The sequence below is a fragment of the Rattus rattus genome, chromosome 4 (assembly GCF_011064425.1).
Source record: "Rattus rattus isolate New Zealand chromosome 4, Rrattus_CSIRO_v1, whole genome shotgun sequence".
Lineage (NCBI taxonomy): Eukaryota > Metazoa > Chordata > Mammalia > Rodentia > Muridae > Rattus > Rattus rattus.
This window is the reverse complement of record NC_046157.1, coordinates 2,830,443-2,856,040: the sequence shown is the minus strand read 5'-3', so window position 1 is coordinate 2,856,040 and position 25,598 is coordinate 2,830,443. Positions and strand designations below refer to the sequence as shown.

The 25,598-nt window shown below is 45.4% G+C and overlaps 1 protein-coding gene across 1 annotated transcript; it reads left to right on the top strand.

The window, feature by feature from the left end:
* Positions 1–6,925: 6,925 nt before the first annotated feature.
* Positions 6,926–7,445, top strand: LOC116897775 (ragulator complex protein LAMTOR2-like). Its single transcript, XM_032899203.1, has one exon. The coding sequence runs from the start codon at positions 6,953–6,955 to the stop codon at positions 7,328–7,330; it is 378 nt and encodes a 125-aa protein (XP_032755094.1). The 5' UTR covers positions 6,926–6,952; the 3' UTR covers positions 7,331–7,445.
* The last annotated feature ends 18,153 nt before the right edge of the window (positions 7,446–25,598 follow it).

Genomic DNA, 25,598 nt, shown 5'->3' with positions numbered 1-25,598 from the left:
ACTTTTGGGGTCACTTAAATATATTATCATATCATCTGCAAATAGTGATATTTTGACTTCTTCCCTTCCAATATGTATCCCTTTGATCTCCTCTTGCTGTCTGATTGCTCTGGCTAGGACTTCAAGAACAATATTGAATAAGTAGGGAGAGAGTGCGCAGCCTTGTCTAGTCCCTGATTTTAGTGGGATTGCTTCAAGTTTCTCTCCATTTAGTTTAATGTTAGCTACTGGTTTGCTATATATGGCTTTTACTATATTTAGGTATGGGCCTTGAATTCCTGATCTTTCCAGGACTTTTATCATGAAGGGTTGTTGAATTTTGTCAAATGCTTTCTCAGCATCTAATGAAATGATCATGTGGTTTTTATCTTTCAGTTTGTTTATTTAGTGGATTATGTTGATGGTTTTCCGTATATTAAACCATCCCTGCCTCCCTGGGATAAAGCCTACTTGATCATGATGGATGATCATTTTGATGTGTTCTTGGATTCGGCTTGCAAGTATTTTATTGAGTATTTTAGCGTCGATATTCATAAGGGAAATTGGTCAGAAGTTCTCTTTCTTTGTTGTGTCTTTGTGTGGTTTAGGTATAAGAGTAATTGTGGCTGCATAGAAGGAATTCGGTAGCACTCCATCTGTTTCAATTTTGTGGAATAGTGTGGATAGTATTGGTATGAGGTCTTCTATGAATGTCTGATAGAATTCTGCACTGAACCCATCTGGTCCTGGGCTCTTTTTGGTTGGGAGACTTTTAATGACTTTCTATTTCTTTAAGAGTTATGGGATTGTTTAAATGGTTTATCTGTTGCTGATTTAACTTTGGTACCTGGTATTTGTCTAGAAAATTGTCCATTTCCTCCAGATTTTCAAGTTTTGTTGAATGTAGGCTTTTGTAGTAGGATCTGATGATTTTTTGAATTTCCTCTGATTCTGTTGTTATGTCTCCCTTTTCATTTCTGATTTTGTTAATTTGGACACACTCTCTGTACCCTCTGGTTAGTCTGCCTAAGGGTTTATCTATCTTGTTGATTTTCTGGCTTTCATAGTCTCTGGTGAGAGGTCTGTTGTAATTCTGATAGATCTGCCTTTATATGTTACTTGACCTTTTTTCCTTACTGCTTTTAATATTCTTTCTTTGTTTAGTGCATTTGGTGTTTTGACTATTATGTGATGGGAGGAATTTCTTTTCTGGTCCAACCTATTTGGAGTTCTGTAGGCTTCTTGTATGTTTATGGGCATCTCTTTCTTTAGGTTAGGGAAGTTTTCTTCTATGATTTTGTTGAAGATATTTACTGGCCCTTTAAGTTGGGAGTCTTCACTCTCTTCTATACCTATTATCCATAGGTTTGATCTTCTCATTGTGTCCTGGATTTCCTGTATGTTTTGGGCTAGTAGCTTTTTCCGTTTTACATTATCTTTGACAGTTGTGTTGATGTTTTCTATGAAATCTTCTGCTTCTGAGATTCTCTCTTTTATCTCTTGTATTCTGTTGGCGATGCTCGCATTTGTTACTCTTGATCTCTTTCCTAGGTTTTCTATCTCCAGGGTTGTCTCCCTTTGTGCTTTCTTTATTGTTTCTATTTCCAGTTTTAACTCCTGGATGGTTTTGTTCATTTCCTTCTCCTGTTTTCTTATTTTTTCCAGTAGTTCTTTAAGGGATTTTCGTGTTTCCTCTTTAAGGGCTTCTAGTTGTTTACTTGTGTTGTCCTGTATTTCCTTAAGGGAGTTATTTATGACCTTCTTAAAGTCCTCCATCATCATGATTTAAAAATGTGATTTTAAATCTAGATCTTGCTTTTCTACTGTGTTTGGTTATCCAGTGTTTGATTTGGTGGGAGAATTGGGCTCTGATGATGCCATGTAGTCTTGGTTTCTGTTGCTTGGATTCCTGTGCTTGCCTCTTGCCATCAGGTTGTCTCTGGCATTAGCTTCTATCTAATTTGGTATCTGTTTCTGACAGTGGCTTGACCGTCCTGTAGGCCTGTGTGTCAGGAGTGCTGTAGACCTGTTTTCCTGTTTTCTTTCAGCCAATTATGGGAACAGAGTGTTCTGCTTTCAGGCGTGTAGTCGTTTCTGTGGGTGGGAACCAGAAGGGCCTGCCCCTACTTCTGCTAGCTAGGTCCCTGTGCACAGGGGGCCCAGATGGCACTAGGCATTTTCCTCTAGAGTCAGGAATGTGGGCAGAGAGTAGTCACCTCTGGTTTCCCAGGAGTGTCTGCCCCTCTGATGGGTCTAGCTCTGCCTGCCCCACGGGATTTGTGTGCAGGGGGCTGTTTGACAGGTTCAGTTCAGATCTGGGTGCAGTCTGGACTGCAGGGCTCCTACAGCTTGTCTGCTCCTATCTTCCTGTGTCCAGAGGCCCTATACAGTTTCCTCTTGGGCCAGGGGTGTGGGCAAAGGTGGTCAGAAGTGGCGGTCTTTCCTGCCCTGCAGTCTCACACTGCACTTCTGTGTGATCAGCTCTGTCTCCCATGGGGTTTGGGAGCAGGGAGCAGGGAGCAGGGAGCTGTGGGCCGGGATCAGCAAGGTTCAGACGCCAGCTAGAACTCCCAATTCTTTTATAGGAAAAATCTTCATTAGCATTTTCAAAAGCCAACATCTTTAACAATTGATTTCTGACTTCTTCCGCTACCACAGTTCTTTCAATAGACTGTTCTAAACGAGCTAAAAATCCAACATGGGGTTGATTAGGATTTTGCATTCTTTAGTCCGGGGTTCCTAATGGTCTCCAGCGGGCCTCAGTCACTGCCTCGCTTCCATACCGATCTCCCTCAGTTGTTCGTGTATCTCAGGAGGTGCATTAGTTTGCATATCTGAATCAAAATATTGCTCTGTGCCAGTGAGCCTAGGAAACGTTGTTGTTTGCAATACCGAATTATTACTTTGAGCACTGATCCCTGCTCATTCAGAACAAAGACCATGAAAACACAATGGACGTTGTAAATATTCAGGTTGGTTTTTTTTTTTTCTTTTTTTTCCGGAGCTGGGGACCGAACCCAGGGCCTTGCGCTTGCTAGGCAAGCGCCCTACCACTGAGCTAAATCCCCAACCCCTCAGGTTCTTTTAAGAGCGCTCAGCACATCAGTGCTTCAGCAGTCCGTCATTTCTTCTACGTAGTGTGACCGAGGACCATACAGAGTTACTTCCTTTCTTAATCACCCAACATCAACAGTATTAACACCTTCATAATAGCTCCAGTGAGTTACACTGCCCTGTGGAAGAGGCTGAACTTATAGGAAAAGGAAAGAAAAAACAGATAGGATCATCAGCCTTCTCTGACTCAGAAGAACTAGAAAAATCAGTTAATATTTGAGATTCCAGTGGGGGGAATCATTGTTAGATTCTCGTTAGTATTTAACAGGAAAGAAGAAGACAGCTAAGTGCTTGGTGTTTTGCTTCCTTTTTAACCTCTGTCATTCGCAATATCTCACTTAGTTTCACTTCTGAATTTTCTATCTGCTTCTGCAAGGTTGCCTCTGAAGGACCCTAGTTCTTACTGAAGTGTAAGAGCTATCAAGAGGCTTGGCCTGGTAGAAAGTAGGTAGGCTATGGAGTTCCTGTGAAGGACCCTGAGGGCTTTCGCCAGCCTTACACCCACCAACTCAGGTCAAGATTAGGCCAAGTACCAACTTCCCGCCTCAGGTCAAGGCTAGGCCAAGTTCCATTCTCCATCCAGTTCTTGGGAGGAGCAGGGACATTCTTGAAAAACCACAGAATGTACTGATATAGTCACCTGACCCTCTGGTCCCAGATAGAGTTTGAATGCATGTCAATGCTTGCTAGTCAATAGATTCAAAGGACAATATGCTTAGCCAATATGTTTAAACTGTAAACTTGATGTAACCTGTACCCCTAAAAAGTATAGAAATTACTTGTTATAGCCATTCGGGATCTTCTTTTAGTCACTGGCCATGAGGGGCTGATTGAAGGTTGACCCCAACACACTGGAAAATAAACCTCTTGCATTTGCATCAAACTCTGTTGTCATGTCTCACTTGGTTGGGGGGTCTCCTGGTAGTTAAGACTCACTTTGAGCCTTACACCTTCTGTTTTTCTTCCTTTTTAATAATATAATTATCATTTCCTTTACAATTTTTCTCTATTTTAAAGATTTATTTGTTTATTATATATAAGTAGCTGTCTTCGGACACACCAGAAGAGGGCATCAGATCCCATTACAGATGGTTGTGGGATTTGAACTCAGGACCTCTGGAAGACTAGTCAGTGCTCTGAACCACTGAGCCATCTCTCCAGCCCACAATTTTTCTTTTAAGTCTTTATCTAAAACAGACAGAATTGCCTCTTTGCCAGGACCAATTACTAATCATTCTTCCTGCATAGCTTATAATACTACTGAAGCGAAAGACTAGACTGACCAAAACTTTACAAGAACTTTCTCTCCCTGCTTAACAGCCTTTTCTACATTCTTTGTTATTCTGTGCCAATTTTCAATATCTAATGTCCCTTCATCTGGAAACCACGGCTTATCCTCATTAACTAGGCAACGACAAGTTTGCAAATCTGTAAGCATAAGCAGAATTTGAAGCAAGTGTTTTAAGAAAATGTTGCAGAAGAGAAATATAAGGAATAGATTTTTTTTTTTTTTTGGTAAATGCCCTGCATAAGTTTTTAAGCAGAGTACTCATTTATAACAAGGTTTACTCAAAGTTTCTGGCCCTCCTGCAAAACTTGCTTACCTGAATTTGGATGCCACTTGTCAACGTCTAGTGTGTTGTGGTCCTAAGGGTAGAGCCTCATTAACAGGTCAGAGGGGACACACAGTCATAGTCAACCAATACCCACTTTATCCAAACAAGTTTCAGCATCTTTTAACGGCAAAGCAGAGTAAAGATTTCCCAGTTTCCAGTTTACATCAGGTGCTGTTTCCCTGGCAACAGCTTATCTGATCTTATCAAAATTACCAAAACCTCACTGCAGACTGAGAAATCTGGCAGCAGTACCGCTCTTAGATGTGTTGCTTCTTGCAATTAAAAACAAAGTTACTTTCTCATGAAAGAAGCATTAGGAAGGTCAGGTGGTTTCCTCGGGTTTGCAGCTTACTTGGTGGGACACCAGTACTCTCTGCTTGAGAAGTACGACTCCTCCTAGGTCTCAGGCCACTGAGGGTGACAAAGATGAAGCTAGCAAGCGGGGAGCTGTCTCCTCATGCCATTTCTCTACACCCACAGGCCAGGAGGTCTGTCTCCCAGCAACTGCAACTTGAGGTATAAGGACGGGAACGGACCTGTAGAGAGCCTTTTGAGGCCACTTGTGTCTAGACACTTGGTGGGGAATCTGACATTATCAGGACAAAAAAAAAAAAAAAAAAAAATAAGCCCAGGGCAGGAATCTGGCTTTGGGCTTGGGCTCTGGAAATGGACCCTGATTAAGAACATTTACATTTAAGCTAATGCAAAGCTCAGTGCAGGCTCAGCGACTACATGTGTGGCAGTCCTTTTGTCTTGGTCGTCCTGACTTGCCCCTAGAAAGGTATTTACAGGAGCTTTGCTTGTTCCTTGACGGAGAACTGATCTTATTATTCTGCATGTAATTAAAGTGGTATTAAAAGCAGACTAGAAAGTAAAACAGCTGCTTCGGCCTCAGAACTGGCTGGAGTCCTGTTAAATGTCTAATTGTCTTTTGTCTTTTTAATCCTCAGTCCTGCCCTAGAGAACCTGTTGACTGACTGAGCTGGCTTGGTTAGGGACCTTTTTCTCCACAGACTTCAGAAGGTGATTTCTGGAGAAGTACCTTGATGTTCAGAGTTCCGTGTACAGCTGTGATGAGTCTGAGGAGGTCAGCCCCTGCTGAACCACAGTCGTGCAAGTAGACAGACACGGGCAACTGGCAAACCTAAGGCCAGAGGTCCTGTGGCGTCTCGCCACTACACTACTCTGTGCTCGAATTGTGAAAGAAGATAACATTCTGAAGTGGGGACCAAGGGAAGGCATTGTGCATTTCAGAACCAAGAAATTACAATAAGCAGAGGTGTCAGTGTGAGAGCTAGTGTTCTTCCACCAGCCTCAGACAGCCCCCTCCCATCCAGGAGGGAGGGCAGTGATCTGGTCCGGCAGTTCCCGAGGTCCCCAGGAGCCCAGTCTTCACAGCAGACTGTCTTAACATTATCTAAAAGGAATGCATTTCAAGGACCCTGACACTGTCCTGGTTTGTAGCGACCTAAGGCTCACCAATGCCCCGTATGCCCAATCTCTATCTCTGTAACCCACCCTTTATGAAATATCTATAACTATAATTTACGGATTGTTCAGGGTTCACCTTTCCTTGCAAGGTAGGCAGACCCCAGCCTGCTGGAAATAAAAGAAATCCTCATGCCTCATTCACCAGAGTCTCTTGGGTTGAGTCTTACATCAGCAGCAGTGCATACAATCAAATGGGGCAGGGACCAGCAGGTGGTTCTCAAAGGGTGGAGCACTAAAAATTCCAAGCTCCACAGCTGCTTTGTCACAACTGCTCAACTCTGCTGATGCACTGTCAAAAGACACTTGCACACACACACACACACACGTACACACACACACATACACACATACAGGCACGCACACGCACACACACACACAAAATACACAGGATTCATAGGTTTTAAGAATCTTCACCTAAAAGACTATACATGGACTGACCCTGGACTCTGACCTCATAGGTAGCAATGAATATCCTAGTAAGAGCACCAGTGGAAGGGGAAGCCCTGGGTCCTGTTAAGACTGAACCCCAGTGAACTAGACTGTCGGGGGGAGGGCAGCAATGGGGGGGGGTGGGAGGGGAACACCCAAGGAAGGGGAGGAAGGATGTTTGCCTGAAACCGGAAAGGGAATAACACTCGAAATGTATATAAGAAATACCTCAAGTTAAAAAAAAAAAAAAAAAAAAAAGAATCTTCATTAAGGACTGCGACTGTAAGGTTTGTGGGAGCCTGTCAGGGTTAAGAGACGCAGGCATGCTGCGTCCTAAGGCTTTGATGCAGGTGCTAAGCCAAGCCAACACTGGAGGACTCAAAAGCACCCTGCTGCTGAATAATGAGGGATCGTTGCTGGCCTACTCCGGTTATGGGGACACAGATGCCCGGGTCACCGCGGCCATCACCAGTAACATCTGGGCCGCATACGATAGGAACGGGAACCAAGCGTTTAATGAAGACAGTCTCAAATTTATCCTCATGGACTGCATGGAGGCCCGTGTAGCCATTACCAGGGTGGCCAACCTTCTGCTATGTATGTATGCCAAGGAGACTGTAGGCTTCGGGATGCTCAAGGCCAAGGCCCAGGCCTTGGTGCAGTACCTGGAGGAACCCCTCACCCAAGTAGCAGCCTCATAATAGTGTGATGGAGGCTGGAGTGGAAAAGGGATGGTGACTGGGAAAAGCAGGGCCCCGGAAACGCCTCACTGGGCTGGGTGAGGGCTTGCTTTTTTCTAAATAAAGTTTCAACTCTAAAAAAAAAAAAAAAAAAGAATCTTCATTAAGAATGTATGGCAAAGCCAGGCAAGATAAGCTTGGTGACATGGGCCTATAATCACAGCCTGTGGGAGCCTCCAGACACAGGAGGATCGCCACAAGTTTGAAGATAAGTTGGTTTGTGTAGGTTCCAGGCTGTCCAGATTTCACAAAGAGATCCTGTTGGTCAGCCAGTCAGTCAAGCAAGCAAATAACATCAGCACAAAACAGGAAGGAAGGAAGGAAGGAAGGGAAAACAAAAAGTGTCAGTGTCAAAGCCAGGCATGGGGGTGCACACCTACAATCCCAGCACCCAGGAATTAGAAGCAAGAAACTCTGGAGTTTAAGGCAATTGTCTTAGTCACTGTCCTGTTGCCGTGAAGAGACACCATGACCAAAGCAATGGATAAAGGATCAAGTCATTTGGGGGCTTCTGTAAGGGTTCAGAGATGAGTCCATGACTGTCATAGCGGGAAGCAGACCCAGCACTGGAGCCATAGCTGAGAGCTAACATCTATCCACAAGATGGAGGCAGAGAAAGCAGGACTAGGCCTGGCACAGGCTTTGGCTGCCACAAAGCCCACCTCTAGAGACACACCTCCTCCAAGCAATCCCCACCTAATCCTTCCCAAACAAATCCTCAGACTGGCAACAAACCTTCAAAATATGAGGCTGTAGGGCAATTTTTATTCAACTCGCCAGTCGTCCTTGATGACGTACTGAGTTCAAGACCAACCTGGACTATCTGAGATCCCATATCAAAATCCGGACAACAAACAAAACCCCAAAAACCCCAACAGCAATAAAAACCAAACACAACTTACTGTACCCTGGTGTATGCAGATGCACATCTGTAATGTGTCATTCGCTGGCACTGAAGAGGCTGAGGCAAAACGATCACAAGTTCAAGGCCCACCAGGACTCCAAAGCAAAGATCGTGTCTCAAGTGAGAACATGAAGACCAGTACCTGCTTCCGTGGCGCTGTCAGAAGTAACGAGAAGGGAGCACTAAGATCCCAATTATTACACACCCATGGGGCATTGATCTCACAGCCCCAATTTTTGCAAAAGAAGTTCTCAATACCAACCAAGTTCTCAAGTCCCATAGTCATTTGTCTCTGGGCACACATAGATGCTTGCAAATTGCTGTTCTTGGTAGTCCTTCCCAAAAGTTGGCCTAGCACTTTGCAGTTCCTGTTATGAGGAACAGGTTTTACCTCTCGAACGTGGATCTTTCCATATATGTCTGATCAGGACCCAAAGGTCTAGATAAAAAACAGGAAAGGTGGTACTCACAGAACCAGTCGATGTCAAAGTTGTACCTCTCCCCCTCTAAGTCTCGTGAGGTTCTTTCAGGGCCTCGAAGTATCCGTTTGGTGGTGACAGCTTGGTGAGCATTTGGGTCCACTGAAATCTGACTTCTAAGCAAACCAAGTTTGAGGAGCAGATAGATGGAACCCTTTGGAGACCTATGAAGGCCTGCCATCGTCTAGGGCACAACTGGATGTGTGTGAGGCAAGAGTTTTTCAGACCCTTAGCTGGAATAGACCTCAAGGGTGGTGACAGCTCTCCACAGTCCAGAGCTGGCCCCGGTGTGCAGTTGTCTGGAAGCCATTCTCCGAGGTGTTTCAGCTGCTGTGTTGTCTCTTGTCCAGCAGGCTTGGTGTGGGAGTGGTGGATCCAAGCCTTTATCCTGTCGACTTTTATGTCAGTGGGTGTTGTCAGGATCATGGTGTGTAGGCTCTTCCAACAAGGCTCCAGGTGGGGTCTGGTGGTTAAACCTCTGAATCCAGACCTCTTCACTTAGTTCAAAGCAGTGGGGTTTGGGGGCCGGGGGTGCAGACTCGGATTTGGCAGGTGTTTGGCCATATTTGCTTTTGCATCCTGCAAGTAGTCTGCACTACCTCTAGAAACCTCTGGTGGCCATATTCTGCAAGAATTTCGGGCTGGAGGTTAGAAAGGAGGGAAGGAGACCTCCCATACAGTATCTTAAAAAGGATCAAACCCAAAACATAAGGGGTGTTCCTAGCCTTAAATAAGGCATAGGGGAGAAGAACTACCCAGTCACCGCCAGTTTCTAGAGTTAATTTGGTTAAGGCCATCCTTTCTACTTGCCCCGCACTCTGGGGACAATAAATGCAATGTAATTAATATCATGTCTCCAAACTGAGAGATTTTTTTGTCACAATGTTTGGGTCCATTGTCAGACCCTAACAGTGAGGGCAGTCCATCCATACCTGGGGATAATGCCCTCCAGCAGCTTCTTGGCTACCACAGGGGTGGTCTCCCTTTTCGTGGGGAATGCTTCTACTCGGTCCGAAAAGGTATCTGCAAGAATTAGGAGGTATTTATAGCCATACAGACCTGACTTGATTTTAGTGTAGCCTGTTTCCCAGTTTGCACCTGACTTTTGCCCTTGAAGCCTAGTTCCTGGGTTTCCTTGTCTTGTTTTTTTTTTTTTTGTTTTTTTGTTTTTTTTTTTTGGTTTTTTTTTTTGGGGCTGGGGGCTTAACCCAGGGCCTTGCGCTTCCTTGGGAAGCGCTCTACCACTTAGCTAAATTCCCAACCCCCCTTGTCTTGTATTTAGGGGATTTATTGCCTTGCAAGCCGGGCAGTGGGAAATGACCTCATCTGCTAAGGGTCCTAGGTGAAAGATTTTATATTTGGCTGTCCTTAGAAGTACTCTGCATTTCCTGTGGCCCCCGGTGGGTATTCTGGTGAATCTGATGTATAAGCTGATTAGCGAATTATGAGTGGAGGATTCCATGACAGCATGGGGCGTGGAGCTATCCCTCTTTTAGATAGAGTCCTTGACATTTTATTTGATCCTTTTTGTCCTCTGGGCTATAATGTGGGGTTGGGGGAAGCTCTGGTGGGACTAAAGCTATCATGGCTTTACCTGAGGAGTCTAGCGCAGCCTCTTTTGCAGTCTTATCAGCCAGCATCAGTCTGTTTCCTCTTTCCTCTCATCCATGCCCTTTTGATGTCCTGGGCAGTGGACGATGGCTGCATTGAGGAGCAGCCATTATGCCTATAACAGGAACAAAATCTCGTCCTTACTTTTGGTAGTCTTTCCTTATATATGAGTCTGAGAACACGAGCTGTAGCAAAGGCATGTTGGCCGTCCGTGTAGATGTTAGCAATTTTGCCCTTTGTCAGTTTTAGGGCCCGAGTCAGGGCAATTAATTCAGCTTTTTAAGCTGAAGTCCCGGGTGGAAGGACTGAATATTATAGCGTTGGGAGCCGCCACTGCAGAACCGGCATAGCTGGTTCCACCTTGCATGAAGCTGCTCCCATCCGTAATGAAGATCATTTCTGTCTACAGCCTGGGGATGTCTGTCTGTCTGTCTGTCTAGTCTCGGGTTCTGGATGTGGCTCAGCACTGTTGAGCAGCCATGAATAACGTCCAGGTCCAGGATCGGGAGCAGAGTAGCCAGGATTAAGGTGGAGGCAAGGTGGTACTTAACGCAGGGCAGGTTCAGGAGCAGGGACTGATAATGTACCAGCCGGGCATTAGATACCCAGAGGTCTGGGGCGGGAGCGTGGGCGTTGAGTACTCCCTGGATGGCATGAGAGGTGGTTAGAGTCAGTTCTTGTCTCATGGCGATCTTATCTGCATCCTTGCCCAGCAAAGCGACAGCTGCCACAATACTAGGGAAGCTGGCCACCCTCATGCAATTTCTTAGACAGATAGGCCACTGGCCTCTTCCAAGGGCCCAGGGTCTGAGTCTGCACCCCTTTGACTACACCTTTGCTCTCATCTACATACGAGGGGAAAGGCGTATAGGTGTCTGGCAGGGCAAGTGCCCAGCAGTGCTTCCTTGAGCCTTTGAAAAGCTTTGTTCATCTCGGAAGTCCGGTTTAAGGTGCTACCCTGCCCCCTAGTGGCTTTGCAATCTCTGTGAATCCTGTTGAACCCAGGAACTCACGAATTTGATGCCAGGTCTTGGGAATGGAAATGTTGAGAATTATTTCTTTGCTAGCCTGGGATAGTAGATGTTGCCCCCACCCTCCCCCCAAGTATGTACCCAAGGTGGTACGTTACCTCCTTTGGGCGGAGCCTTCTTTGCAGACACTCGATATCCCATCCGGTCCAGCTCTCTGAGCAAGGCATCAGTTACCAAGTATCTTCATGTAGGGTAGCGAAGAGCAAGTCTTTAATGCACGGCAAGAGAGTTACTGGGGGGTGGGCTTGCCTGTACTCACCCAGGTCTTCATGGAATGCTTCATCAAGGATGGTAGGGGAGTCCTTGAATCCTTGTGGCAGCCCGGTCCACATTAGATGCCTGTTGAATCACTCCATTCAAAACTGAACAAGGCTGACTAGCCAGGGCTGTGGCACACTAAAGAAGGCACCCTTAAGGTCCAATATAGTACAGATATCTCGTTTAGGAAGCAGACTGCTCAATAGGGTGTAAGGGTCAGGGATCGTGGGATGAATATCCTCTATGCCTTTGTTGACTTCCCTTAAGTCTCCTATGGGCTGGTAGTCATTGGAGTGGGGTTTTCTTACTGGCCGGAGGGGTGTGTTCCAGGCCAATTGGCAAGGGACCAGTATCCCCTGCTCCCAGAGTCGAATTATGTGTGGTTCTATTCCCAATCTTGCCTCCCTAGGCATGAAATATTGGCAGACTCTGGCTGCTGGCATTGACCTTTATTTGCACCAGGACAAGATGTCTGGGCAGCCCTGAGGGATTCTTCTCAGCCCATAGCCCTGGGATTACTTCCCATAACCTCTCTAGGTATTAATGTCTGGGTGAAGTGCGTATACAGTTTATAGTCTTCTAATGCCACGGTCAGTACATGTATGGGGCCATTTTTGTTTAGTACCTGTACTCTCTCAGGGCTGAAATGGATCTGTGCCCCACTTTGGTTAGGAGGTCTCTGCCTAAAAGCAGATATGGGCAGCCTGGGATCACCATAAAAGAGCGAGTTACACATCCTATTCCTAGATCTACTTTTGTTTGGGTAGGCCATGAATATTGATCAGTCCCAGTAGCCCCTTGGACCCATGATTTTTTATGGGATTGTTTCAGGATTGAATGTTGTGCCCCAGTATCTACCAGGAAATCTATTGGCTTTCCTTCTGCCTTTAGGGTTCCCAGGGCTCATGGAAGGGATGTGAGCCCCAACACCCTCAGTCACGAAGTTCTTTTATCTCCAACACCTTTGATTCTGCCTTTTACGTCTCTTGAGCATTCTTTCTTCCAGTGGCCTGTTTGTCTACAGTATGCATACCTATCCTTCCGGAGATGGGGCCTCCCCTCCAGATGAGATCGTCCATCTTTTCTAGGGTCTGCTTCCTCACTCCTTCTCCATATGCTATATTCTTTAACTCTTGGGCATCAGATCCCTCTCTTCCAGTATCTGCTAGCGATACCTTCACAGATTCCCTTGTCTGCTTGTCCTCCAGTGCCTTCCTGTTGTTAAAGACTTTTTTGGCTAGAGCTAGGAGCTCAGCCATGCACCTACCTTCAAATCCTTCCAGCCACCGGAGTTTTCTGTGAATGTCTTACACTGCCTGGTTGACAAATACCCGGTTCACAGCAGATTGGTTTTCCCTTGCCCCTGGGTTCAGAGGCATATAGGTGTGGCAGACTTCCAGCAACCTCTTGAGAAATAGCCCTGGAGTCTCCTCCTAACCTTGCATAACTTGTCCTATCTTAGACAAATTGGTTTGCCTCCCAGGGGCCTCACAGAGACCTTTCATAAGAATCTGGCAATAGACTTTTGTCTCTCCTCATCCAAAGGGTTGGTGGGATCCTAGTGAGGACGGACCATGGGAAAAGCCGCATGAGTGTTGGTTTGTACAGTGGTGGGCTAGCCTTTGCACACAGAACAACTTTCTGGGCTGTCTCTGTTGCCTGTTCTTATTTCGCAGTCATGAAGAGCACCTGCAAGAGCTGTTGGTAGTCATCCCCACTGGGTTCATGAGTAGCCATTACAGAGTCTAATGTGTCTATGAGGACGGAAGGTTTCTTTGAAAATGCGGGATTCTGCATCTTCCAGTTGTATAGTTCAGTAGTGGAAAGGGGAGTGTGTCCTGTACCATCTGCCTTGCCCATGGGGATGGGGTAGGGTAGGGCTAGTCACCCACAAGGGCAGTGCAATTGTGGTGGATCTTGCTGTGTAGGCTCCTGTGTGAGGAGGGCTAGCTGTGTTCCCTCCTGCTTCCCCAGGGCCGGGATCCATTTGCAAGGGAGGGATCTATACTGGGACAGAGTAATAAGGATGTGGAAAGAAGTCTTCTACTGGAGCTGAGACAGGTAGGATTTATGGCTTATGATTCTTTGATGGCTACAGCTTCTTAACCTGTAAGATCACTGGGGTAGGGGGTATGAGGGTCTTAGCCAGATTGGGGAGGAGGGGAAGACTCGCCACCAGTGTTGCCAGACAGTGATGTATGGAACTTGGTCAGGGTGCCCAGGATTTCCATACACAATACCTTTAACCAAGTTAGACAGTAGCGTTAAGCCCAAATTCTCAGTCAGGTGTCTAAAGTCCTTGAAGTGTGACTGCACTAGGTCCAGTGTGACGGAGCTGGTGGTCTGCCCTATAGAACTTCTCAAGAAAAGAATAAAAAAAGAACGAATGAAACAAAACACAAGCACAGAAATACAAAAGTACAAAATACAAAATTACAAAATAGAAAAAAAAAAGCCTACAGGAGCCAGGAAAGAAACTAGGAAAGAAATGGCAACCTAATCCAAAAATGGACTCTGCCAATCAGGAACACCCCACCACTCTCCACCAAAGCCCCTGTCAAAGTGGTGTTCTCTGGACTCCAACTGAAAGGAGTGCAGAGACAGTGGCCTATCCCTGGGACGGGCTCTGCCATCTGGGAAGAACCTGTTAGCTTCCACCAAGATCTGGGTCCAAATGGAGCTCTCTTTCTCCAACTGAAGGTTGCTGGGGAGCGTCCTCCGACACCCCACCCCACCCCTGCACCCCCCTACACTCCAACCACATCCCCACACCCCCACACCCCATCCCCATATCCTCACCCCTACATCCCATCCCATTCCCCCACCCCTGCATCCACACCCCTGCTCCCTACACCCCATCCCCATATTTCTACCCCCACCCCAACACCCCCACACCCCCACATCTCCACCCTACACCCCCACTCCTACATCCCACCCCCATTCCCCACCTGACCCATACTCCCCTGCAGCTCCACTCCCAAACCCACACACCCCAACCTATACCCCAACCCCACAGCCCCATCCCCACCCCCCACACCCTCATCCCCATATCCTCACCCTTAGATTCCACCCCATCCCCTCATCTCTCCACCCCCACAGCCCCACCCCCACACCCACACCCCCTAACCTACACACCCACAACCCTAGACCACACACCCCCACACCCACACCCCAACCCACACACCCACACACACACATACACCCACACACAAACACACCACACACACACACACACACACACACACCCCACACACACCCCAACCCTCCCCCCACACACACACACCCTCACTGAGTGCCTAGACCCTCCTCTCAGCCAGCTGCATGCACCTTTGCCCTGATTGTACATGACCTTGTGGGTTCTGGGGAAAGGCTAGAGCATATAGACTTGAGAAGACTGAGGAATCAGGTCCACCTACACAGCTGTCAGGATCAAACAAATGAGACTTATTCTAAGTACCGCCATTTTGTTTTTGGACTCCATTTTGATCATAAGGTAAAATTAAATTCAAGTTTCCAGGCTCTAGGGGAGCTCTCCAGATGGCTGGTCAATTTCCTCCTTATTCTTCTTGTCTTCCTCAAAACATAATGATTGTTCCTAACCACAAAAGAACAAATGATTCTGATGGATAAAAAAATTGCGGCTGTAACTGGTACACATGTTTATGGTTTTCATGCTATAAAACTATAACATTCTGGGTGGCGGGGGTGGGGGAGGAGAAGGGGAGGGAATAGATGGGTGTGTTGCAGGTCAGCTCCCGAGTGATCCATCAGAAGCAGCCTGAGGACATTTTGTCATCTGCTTACTTACTAAGAAGACTTGAAGATGCAACCTGTTCGCAGTCTGTGCTGCTATCCCTGACCATATGGACATGGATAAACTTCGCTCTAGATCAAGATCACTGCTCATAGATGCAGAACAGCAGGCACCCGGGAAGATACTTGGTTTTCATTCTAACCAAGCACCTGGTGATCTCATCAACTGGGGGCTGCCTGCCTAAAGGTCCTAAGTGATTGGTTACTTTTTAAAATTCAGCCCAAAGGAAAGGAAAGGGTCACTCCAGGCCAACAAGTTCATTGGGGGTGGGGGTTAATGTAAACAAAAGTAGGGCGATTCAAGTATTTGTATCAAGGAGGGGAAGAGAAAAAGACCTGAACTACTCTTCAGAAACAAAGGTGTTACCATTTTACCATGTTTGACCAAGAAGACTAGGAGTTAATGTTTCTTACGAGCGCTCTGCAGCTATCAGATTACACAGGGAATGTTAATGAAGGTGGTCCAAAGGGTAGGCTTGTCTCTTAGATTTCACTTTCCCCTGGAGTGAGAATTTTGGTTTCTTCAAAAACCTAGCTATGTTATGTGAATATGTTTTTGTTTTATGCCCAGGTGTGAGACATGGGGCTGCTTCAGATTGTCCACAGCCACTATGATTTGTCTTGTGCTCTAGGAGGAGTGTGACTTTTACCAGCCGCAGATAGTTTATGTTTGGAATTCTGGAGAGATGCAGAGGGCCTGTGACAGCTGCTGCTCCGCCCCCACTGCTGCTCCCTCTGCTGCTGCTACTACTCTCCCTGCTGCTGCTCCCCCTGCTGCTGCTGCTGCTGCTGCTGCTCTCCCTGCTGCTGCTCCCCCTGCTGCTGCTCCCCATGCTGCACTGCATTTGCTGTTTTTCTGTATTGCTGTACTGCTGGATATTCTGACAGGAATATCCTGCTGTACTCCAGGATATTCCCAGGAAACCAGACAATCATAATCAACAGGAAATAGCCTAAATAGGTCTACATCCCCTTTTCCCTCTAACCTTCTTTCACTTCTACCTAGTGTTGGGGGTTGGAAGGGATTAGGGTGTAATAAGGATTGGAAGGGTTGTAGATATAAGAACCCAATAAAATAGCCCCAAAAGTACACCTATAGCCCTTTTACCTCATTGCTTTTCTCTTAAAAAAAAAAAAAAGAATTATTTATTTATTTTATGTATGAGAGTACACTGTAGCTGTCATCAGACACACCAGAAGTGGGCATCAGATCCCATTACAGATGGTTGTGAGCCACCATGTGGTTGCTGGGATTTGAACTCAGGACCTCTGGAAGTCAGTGTTCTTAACCACTGAGCCATCTCTCCAGCCATCTCTGTTTTGTTTGTTTGTTTGTTTGGTTTTGTTTTTTTGTTTTGTTTTGTTTTGAGACAACATCCTACTCTATAGCCCTGGCTGGCTTGGAACTTGCTAGGTAGATCAGGCAGGCTTTGAACTCAATCTGCTTGCCTCTGCGTCCTGAGTGCTGGAATTAAAGGTGTGTACCATCTTGCGTAGCCAGATTTAACCATCTCAATGTTTGTGGATAATGCAGCTAAACAGAGAGGAGCAGGAGGCTGTTTAGCAGAGGGTTTTGAGTGCACCAAGTTTGGGAAGGACTCTGAGTCTAACGTTCCTGCATCCAGGATAAAGGGTAACTCAGGATACGCATACCGTTGATAGTGTGGTGTTCCTGACTGCCTACGCTGTGCAGATGACTGTACTATGGAGTCCACATGTGCTCTCACAACATAAAATGTAAAGAAGCTCCCGCTGGCTTCTCCTGTCCCCCATCAACCAGAACCCCTTTGTCTTTTCCTCTTTCCAACAAGCAGTGATTAAGTCACCTCTCTTTCTCTGCGACATCCCTCGTCTCCGTAGTTGGTATTTGGGCAGAGAGCAGACAAGCCTGTGGGATGCTGGAGGAGGACTTTTGTCATAACATTCCTGTTACTGCATCACCGGTCATGGACATAAGATATATGTAAGTCCCTTTGTTTGTTTGTTTGTTTGTTTGTTTGTTTGTTTTTCGGAGCTGAGGACCGAAACCAGGGCCTTGAGCTTGCTAGGCAAGCGCTCTACCACTGAACTAAATCCCCAACCCCCCTTTGTTTGTTTTGAAATAGGGTCTCACTATATAGTTTCTGGCTGCTTAGAACTTGCTATGTAGGTCAAGGCGATAGGGTCAAGAGTTCAAGCCCTTGCTCAGATAGTTCAAGACCAGTCTAAGATACAGGAGATCCTGTTTGGAAGAAAACCAAAAGACAAAACACCAAAAACAGGAAACAGATATCCTATGGAAGTAAGCAAGAACTTTCTTAATAAGGCACGAAAGACCGAGATAACTACGAAAAGGTCCTCAAAGAATTGGCATCTTGGAACAAAGAGACACTTTGTGTCAGATTCCAGTGGGTTCTTGCCTTGGACCAGCCGATGAATAACAGAACTTCAAAACCGGCCACAAAGTCAAGGCTTTCAAGATCTGAAATGAGCCAGGAGAATCTTATCCTTTTCTCTTCTGGTAAACCACACAAAATAGAGATAAGAAAAACACTGGGTACAGGCTGCAGCCTGTAGATTGTGAGCCATAAATACTCAGAACCACACTCACAAAACCAAAACTTTAAAGGGCTGATTGTTACAAGGGGCCATTTTACCCATCTCTGGATCAGACAAGACAGACTCCATCAGGCTTGACTTTGGCCTTCTTCCAGCTCAGGCTCATTTTCATCCCCAGAGAAAACGGGGCCCCATCATCCTCACCAGAAAATGAAGGAGTGAGGAAGTCCTCCTTTCACCCTCTGAGAGTCAGAGCCTGGCCTGAGACTTAAATCAACGTAAGACAGATTAATAGGAAAAAGGCATAAGATACCAATCTGCATGCTGTAGGAACCCTTTCAGGCAAACGAAGGCAGCAAAGAACAGCTTACTTACTCTGTTTGATAAAAAAAAAAGGAAGTTGTGGAGAAGCAACTGAATTATGTGATGACTGCTCCTCTCTCCACTGTGGGATCTCGGTATCAAATTCAGACTGTCAAGGCTGTGGGGCAGTGCTTGTCCCCAGTGAGCCATCTCGCCTGCAGTGGGTTTTGTTTTTGAGATAATCTCGTGTATTTCAGGCTCCCCTGACATTCCCTATGCTCACTACGTAGTCAGGATAACTTCGAAGTTCTGATCTTCTTGCCCTTAACTCCCATGTGCCGTGACCATAGACGTGCACTGACGTGCCCAACTTATGCTGTGGTGAGGATTGAACCCAAGGCCTCCTCCACACTAGGCAAGCATTCTACCGAACATCTCTCTTTGATCATTGTCTTAGTTAGGGCTTTACTGCTGTGAACAGACACCATGAGCAATGCAAGTTTTATAAAGGACATTTAATTAGAGCTGGCTTACAGGTTTAGAGGTTTGGTCCATTATCATCAAGGCGGGAACATGGCAACATCCAGGCAGGCCTGGTGCAGGAGGAGCTGAGTTCTACGTCTTCACCCGAAGGAAACCAGGAACAGACTGATCATCCTCAGGCAGCTAGGAGGAGGGTCTCCAAGCCCACCCCCACAGTGACACACTTCCACTAACAAGGCCACACCTTCTGATAGCGCCACTCCCTGGGCCAAGCATGTGCAAATCATCACAATCATCTTAAATTTCTTAAAATGTAGCGTGTGTGTGTGTGTCCTCAGAGGCCAGAAGCAGGTGTTGGATCCCCTGGTTCTGGAATTATAGAATTATAGGCAGTTGTGTGCTTCCTGACATAGGCCCTAGAAACCAAACATGGTTCTTCGCAGGAGCAGCGAGAGCTTTTAGCCACTGGGCCATGTCTCCAGCCACTGGGCCATGTCTTCAGCCCCTTCTTTTAATGGTTTTTAACTTACATTGTTTCACTTAGGAGGTAGAGGCAGGAGAATCAGGAGTTCAAGTCCATCTTCAGTTGTAAAGGAAGCATGAAGACAGCCTTTTTTTTTTTTTTTTTTTTTTGTTTGTTTTTTTTTTTCGGAGCTGGGGACCGAACCCAGGGCCTTGCGCTTCCTAGGCAAGCGCTCTACCACTGAGCTAAATCCCCAACCCCGAAGACAGCCTTAATTGTTGAAGTTGTTCTCTGTAGGGCAGGGGGACTAGAACACAGGGCCTCCTCATGTGCTGGCTTCCCCCCCCTGTCAGAACTTCCTTTTCCTTTCCTTCCTTCCCTTCCCTTCCCTTCCCTTCCCCCTTCCTTTCCTTTTCTTTCCTTCCTTCCTTCCTCCCTTCTTCCCTCTTTCTCCCTGCCCCCCTTTCTCTTTTCTTTTTTGAGACAGGGTCTCACTACGTAATCCTGCTTGTTCTAGAACTCACTATGTAGACCGGGCCAGCCTCAAACTTGCAGAGTTTTGCCTACTCGGCCCCCCAAGTGCTGGCAGCTAAGGCATAAGCCACATGCTAAGTCTTTATACTTTCTTTCTCCATGGTGAGTGGCACAAAAGCTTCTATTTAATAAAGCAATGGCAAAACCCCTTTCAGAAGTATTTATAAAAGCATTACTCATAACTTCTAAAACTTTGAAAGCCACCAAAGAAGGCAACCTTTCAGCAAGTGACCAAATAGATGAGCTCTCAAATCACAGGGACACAGAAGCATCATAAATGTGTTATTATTAAGCCAGGAAAAATAATCTAAAAAGACTTCATATTGTATAATTATTTTTCTTTAAAAAATGTTTGTGTTGCCAGACAGTGGTGGCACATGCCTTTAATCACAGTACTTGGGAGGCAGAGGCAGGTGGACGGAGGGAGGGAGGGAAGGGAAGAGAAGGGAAGGGGAAAAAGAAAAAAGAGACAAGTTATGAAGATAATGAAAGTTGAGTGCTTCCCAGGGACTTTAGGGAGAAGCAGGAGACGACTAGATGAACCAGGCAGGTTTTTAGGCAGAAAGTATTCTATGTGATGCTGTAGTTATGCATGCAAACACATCTGCTGGAACTGCTGGGATGCGCAGCATTGGGGGGACCCTAATATAAAAAGTGGACTGGGGACAACAGTGTCCATGGGGGTAATTGGTTTGTTGTAAGAAATGTGTCTTTTTGGTGCCTGATATCAGCAGTAAAAAAAAAAAAAAAAAAAAAAAAAGCTATATACTTGGGAGCAGGGCATTTTGGGAACTCACTGTAGTTTCTGTTCAATATTGCTATGAATTTTAAAATTCTTTCATTATTAAAGTCTATTTTTAAAAACCAAATGATCCTAAATCTAAGGATTGAATTCTGATTTTTTTTTTTTTTTTTTTTTTTTTTTTTTTTTTTTTTTTTTTTTTTTTTTTTTTTTTTTTTTTTTTTTTTTTTTTTTTTTTTTTTTTTTTTTTTTTTTTTTTTTTTTTTTTTTTTTTTTTTTTTTTTTTGAGACAGGGTTTCTCTATGCAGCTCTGGCTCTCCTGGAACTCACCCTGTAGACCAGGCTGGCCTCAAACTCAGAGATCCCCCTGCCTCTGCATCCCTAGTGCTAAGATTAAAGTCACACGTATACTACCGGGTCCACCTGATTTCTAGATTCTTAATTCCAGTCAGTTAAAGTCTATGCCTACCCACATGTTAATACTCACCCTAATTATTGTTAGTTTGAAGTCAGTTTAAAAATCAGGAACGTAGGGGCTAGAGAGCTGGATCAGTGGTTGAGAACACGTAAGTGCTTTCAGAGGACTGAGATTTGGTTCCCAGCACCCGTGTGGTGACTCATGGCTATCTGTAACCCCAGTTCCAGAAGATTCAATGCCCTCTGCTGTCCTCTGCAGACATGCATGTGTGCACATACATATATACACACAAACATAACATATATAAATCTTTCTAAAAATAAAATGAAAACTAGTAGTAGTTTTTAATAAGTAGTGTACTGTACAAATGTGTTCTCTTGTTCTTAGTATTTGGACTGCTTACAGCTTGGGGTATTCTGAATAAGCCTATGGACATGTAAAAAAAAACAAAAAACAAAAAACAAAATGATAATTGGGAAGTTAGGCCAGGTGTGGTGGTGCCTTCCTTTAATTCCAGCACTCAGAATGCAGGCAGATCACCTGAGTTTGAGGCCGACCTGTTCTATAGAACAAGTTCCAGGCTAACCAGGGCTAAACTGTGAAAGCCTGTCTATAAATACATAAATGCATAAGTAAATGACAGGAGCTGCAGGTGCAGAGATGGCTCTGAGGTTAAGAGAACTTGCTGCTTTTGCCGAGGTTCTAGGTTCAGTTCCCAGCGCCTAAATGGCAACTCACAACCTGAGGCAGGCAGATCGCCATGGCTTCGAGGCCAGCCTGACTACGTTTCATGTCAGCCTGGACTACAGAGTGAGATTCTGTCTACAACCCCTTCCCCCATACACATATTAAACGAGGGAGGGAGGGAGGAAGGAAGGAAGGAAGGAAGGAAGGAAGGAAGGAAGGAAGGAAGGAAAAGGAAGGAAATTAGAAATTGTTTTCTGGTTTTTGTTCTGGGATCAAACCCAAGGCCTTGCTTGTGTTTGGCAAGCACTCTACCACTGAGCTGCATTATCTGACTTACGGAAATGAGGAATTGTGAATTCTCCAATTCTGTTATTTCCCAAGAGGGTTTTGTCTATTCTGTGTCCCTTGTCATGTTATATTAACTTTGGCATCTGCCTGACAATTGTGTAAAATGGACAGTTTGGGCTTTACAAGAACTGCACTGAGTATGCATAGCAGTCTGGGGTGTTGCACCTCAGCAATGCAAAGCCTTGCAGCTCAGCTGCTGGTGCAGCTGCAGAACCATGCAGGAGATCCTGGGTTCCATCCCTGCCTCACTAAAAAGGAAAAGTAACGTTCCAGACTATAAACATTGTATATATTCCCATTTTAGAAGGTGTTTTAAATCTTTTAAAATGTGTACTGATTTGCAAGATATTTTGTTTCTTTCTTCCTTTCTTTTTCTGGTTAGCTGAGAAAGGATCTTATGTAACCAGGCTGGCCTTGAACTCATTGTGTAGGATGACCTTGAAGTCCCGAGTGCTGGATTGCAATTGTGTACAACCACGTGTACTCGGCCTCCACAAGGTGACAGCAAGAGCTGACTTTCCAAAGTTCTCTAGCCTCCATATGCCTGCCATGGCATGTGCATGTATACACACAATAAAAACATTAACAAAAATATATTCTCAGCGTCTTATTTTACATTATATGAACAGAATTGCTTCCCTAATTCCATTCCATGCTAGTCCATTATTAATGTACAGAAATAAAATTGATTGTTGTGTATTAATCTTTGCTGAACTTATAAGTTTTAACGCTTTTCTGTTTTTGATTTTGTTTTTGAGTCAGGGTTTCTTTATGTAGAGTTCTGCCTGTCCTGGAATTTGCTCTGTAGACCAGACTAGCCTCAGACTCAGAGATCTGCTTGTCTCTGCCTCCAGAGTGCTGGACTAAAGGTGTGGCTACCACACCCGGCTCTACAGCTTTCTCCGAAATTATAGATTCCTTGGGTCTTTATAGAGGTTTTTTGCCTCCTTATCTTGGCTGGAGCCCCCCATATCCTTCAGACAAGTGTTGTTAATCAACATCCGTATGCTATTACTAATATCGGGTGGAGACAGTCAGTCTTTTGACATTTAGTACAGTAGCTGTAGATTTTTTTTACATATGGTTAAAGACTTAGTCTTAGTCACTGTTGTTGCTGTGGAAAAGCAGCATGACCAAGGAAGCTCTTGTGTTACAAAGAAAACACTTGCTTGGTGGCCGGCTACAGTTTCAGAGGAAACATGGTGGCATGCATGGTGCAGGAACATAGCCGAGAGCTGCATTCTGATCCACGGGCAGAGACAGCCTGAGCGGTTGAAACCCCCAAGCCCTTGCTCAGAGACATACCTTCAACAAGGCCATACCTCCTAAACCTTTTAATCCGTCTTAAATAATGATGAAGCATTCAAGTATCTGAGGGGGTGGATTCTCATTCAAACCAATACTGGACTTGTTGAATATTTTTCCCATGTCAATTGAGATGATTTTGCGGGTTTGATTATATATTTTATTAGTATGGTATATTACATAGAGTCATAGAGTGCTTTTTATATGTCGAATCAACTTTGCATTCTTGGGATAAATCGTGTGTGTGTGTGTGTGTGTGTGTATGTGTGTGTGTGTTTCTTTAAAAAAAAATTTAGGGCTAGAGAGACTGCTCAGTGGTTAGAGACCGCTCAGTGGTTAGGGACCGCTCAGTAGTTAGAGATTGCTCAGTGGTTAGAGACTGCTCAGTTGTTAGAGACTGCTCAGTGGTTAGAGGCCGCTCAGTGGTTAGAGACTGCTCAGTGGTTAGAGACCGCTCAGTGGTTAGAGACTGCTCAGTGGTTAGAGACTGCTCAGTGGTTAGAGACTGCTCAGTTGTTAGAGATTGCTCAGTGGTTAGAGACCGCTCAGTGATTAGAGATTGCTCAGTGGTTAGAGACTGCTCAGTTGTTAGAAACTGCTCAATGGTTAGAGACTGCTCAGTAGCTGCTCTCCCAGAAAGATCCAATACAGACATACCTGCAGACAAAATACCAATGTACATAAAAAAAAATAAATAAACTAGGGTCTGGAGAGATGGCTGTTCAGTAGTTAAGAGTTCATGCTGCTCTGGGGTTGGGGATTTAGCTCAGTGGTAGAGCGCTTGCCTAGGGAAGCGCAAGGCCCTGGGTTCGGTCCCCAGCTCCGAAAAAAAAAGAACCAAAAAAAAAAAAAAAACAAAAACAAAAAAAAAAAAAGAGTTCATGCTGCTCTTATACAGGGCCCACATTCAGTTCCCAGCACCCGCATCAGGTGCCTGTAATTCCAGCTCCAGCGGATCAGACGCCCTCTTGTGGCAGGTGTGGGCGCTGTATTCTCTTGCCCATGCCTCTTGCCCGCACATATACACATGATTAAAATAAATAAATAAAAATAAAATCTTGAAAATGACTTCTTAGTGTGTGTGTGTGTGTGTGTGTGTGTGTGTACATGCCACAGTACACATGTCGTAGAGGTCAGAGGACAACTTACTGCAGTCAGTTCTCTCTTCCCATCATGCTCTGCAGCAGGTCTCTCTGGTCCTGTTTTGCTAGCATTTTGCTGAGGAGTTCCCAAATCGACCCAAATATGGAATATCATTGGCTGGGAGCTCTGTTTCTCTCGAGCTGCCTTTGTCTGGTTTAGTGTCAGGTGCCCCGGGCCTTTCAGAATCACTGGGAAATGCCTCTTCCTCTGTCTTCCCTGCCGCTTCCTCTTCATGGCATCTTTAGAAAGCTGCTCCATGTCATGGTCTTGCTCGGTGAGGTCCGGCCCTCGCTCAGCCGTGTAACTGGGATGTAGAACGCATTGCTGCACCACCTAACCTTAGCACCAAAGGCCAACTGCCTGCTGGTGCTTATGGTGGGGGGAGGCTGGTATTACAGACCGCCCAGGTCTCGGTCTGCTCGCTTCTCTCAAGGCTTTTGCGGAAGTGTCTCAGGATGAGGAGCGCTGACTTGCTTAAGTCCAGGAAGTGAGTGTGAGGAGATGGGGGACTGCCCTAAACAGAAGAGGCACCTTCTGATGATGTTGGCCATCAGGAGGCCCAGGAAGTTGATTAAAACCACAGTGTTCCAAGTGTCCCTATACATCTGGAATGTTGCCCGCCATTTTGTCCTCATCTGAGCGAGTCATGAAGACTGCATCCTAAAATTCGAGTAATCACTCATAAACTCAAACACTGGTGTGTATGAACATATAGATTTTTAGTAGTCTATTTATATCACTCTATCACCATCATATGTAATCATAGTTGTATGCTTTTTTTACTACATATGCATACTAACTGTATTAGATATGCATAGATTAAATATATAAAGTCCTGGGAGGAACGTGCCTGCCTTGGTTTTGCCTGGCTTGGCTTTACTGGGCTATTGTCTCGCTGTGAACAAGTCAACACCTCACCACTTATGTATTGCCACACATACATATATGAGAACTACATATACATACATGTATACATACCATATACATGGTCTCCAATCTTTCGATCCTCTCAAGTGCCAGGATTACAGGCATGGGCCACCAAGCCTAGCTGCTATTTTTGTTTTCAATCTGAGAAGAACAGAAAGAGAAAGACTCCTCAGAGCTAAGCATAAGTGGACTCGAGATTTGATACCGGAGCTGACCCAGGCACCCTGATGGTGCGCATGCTG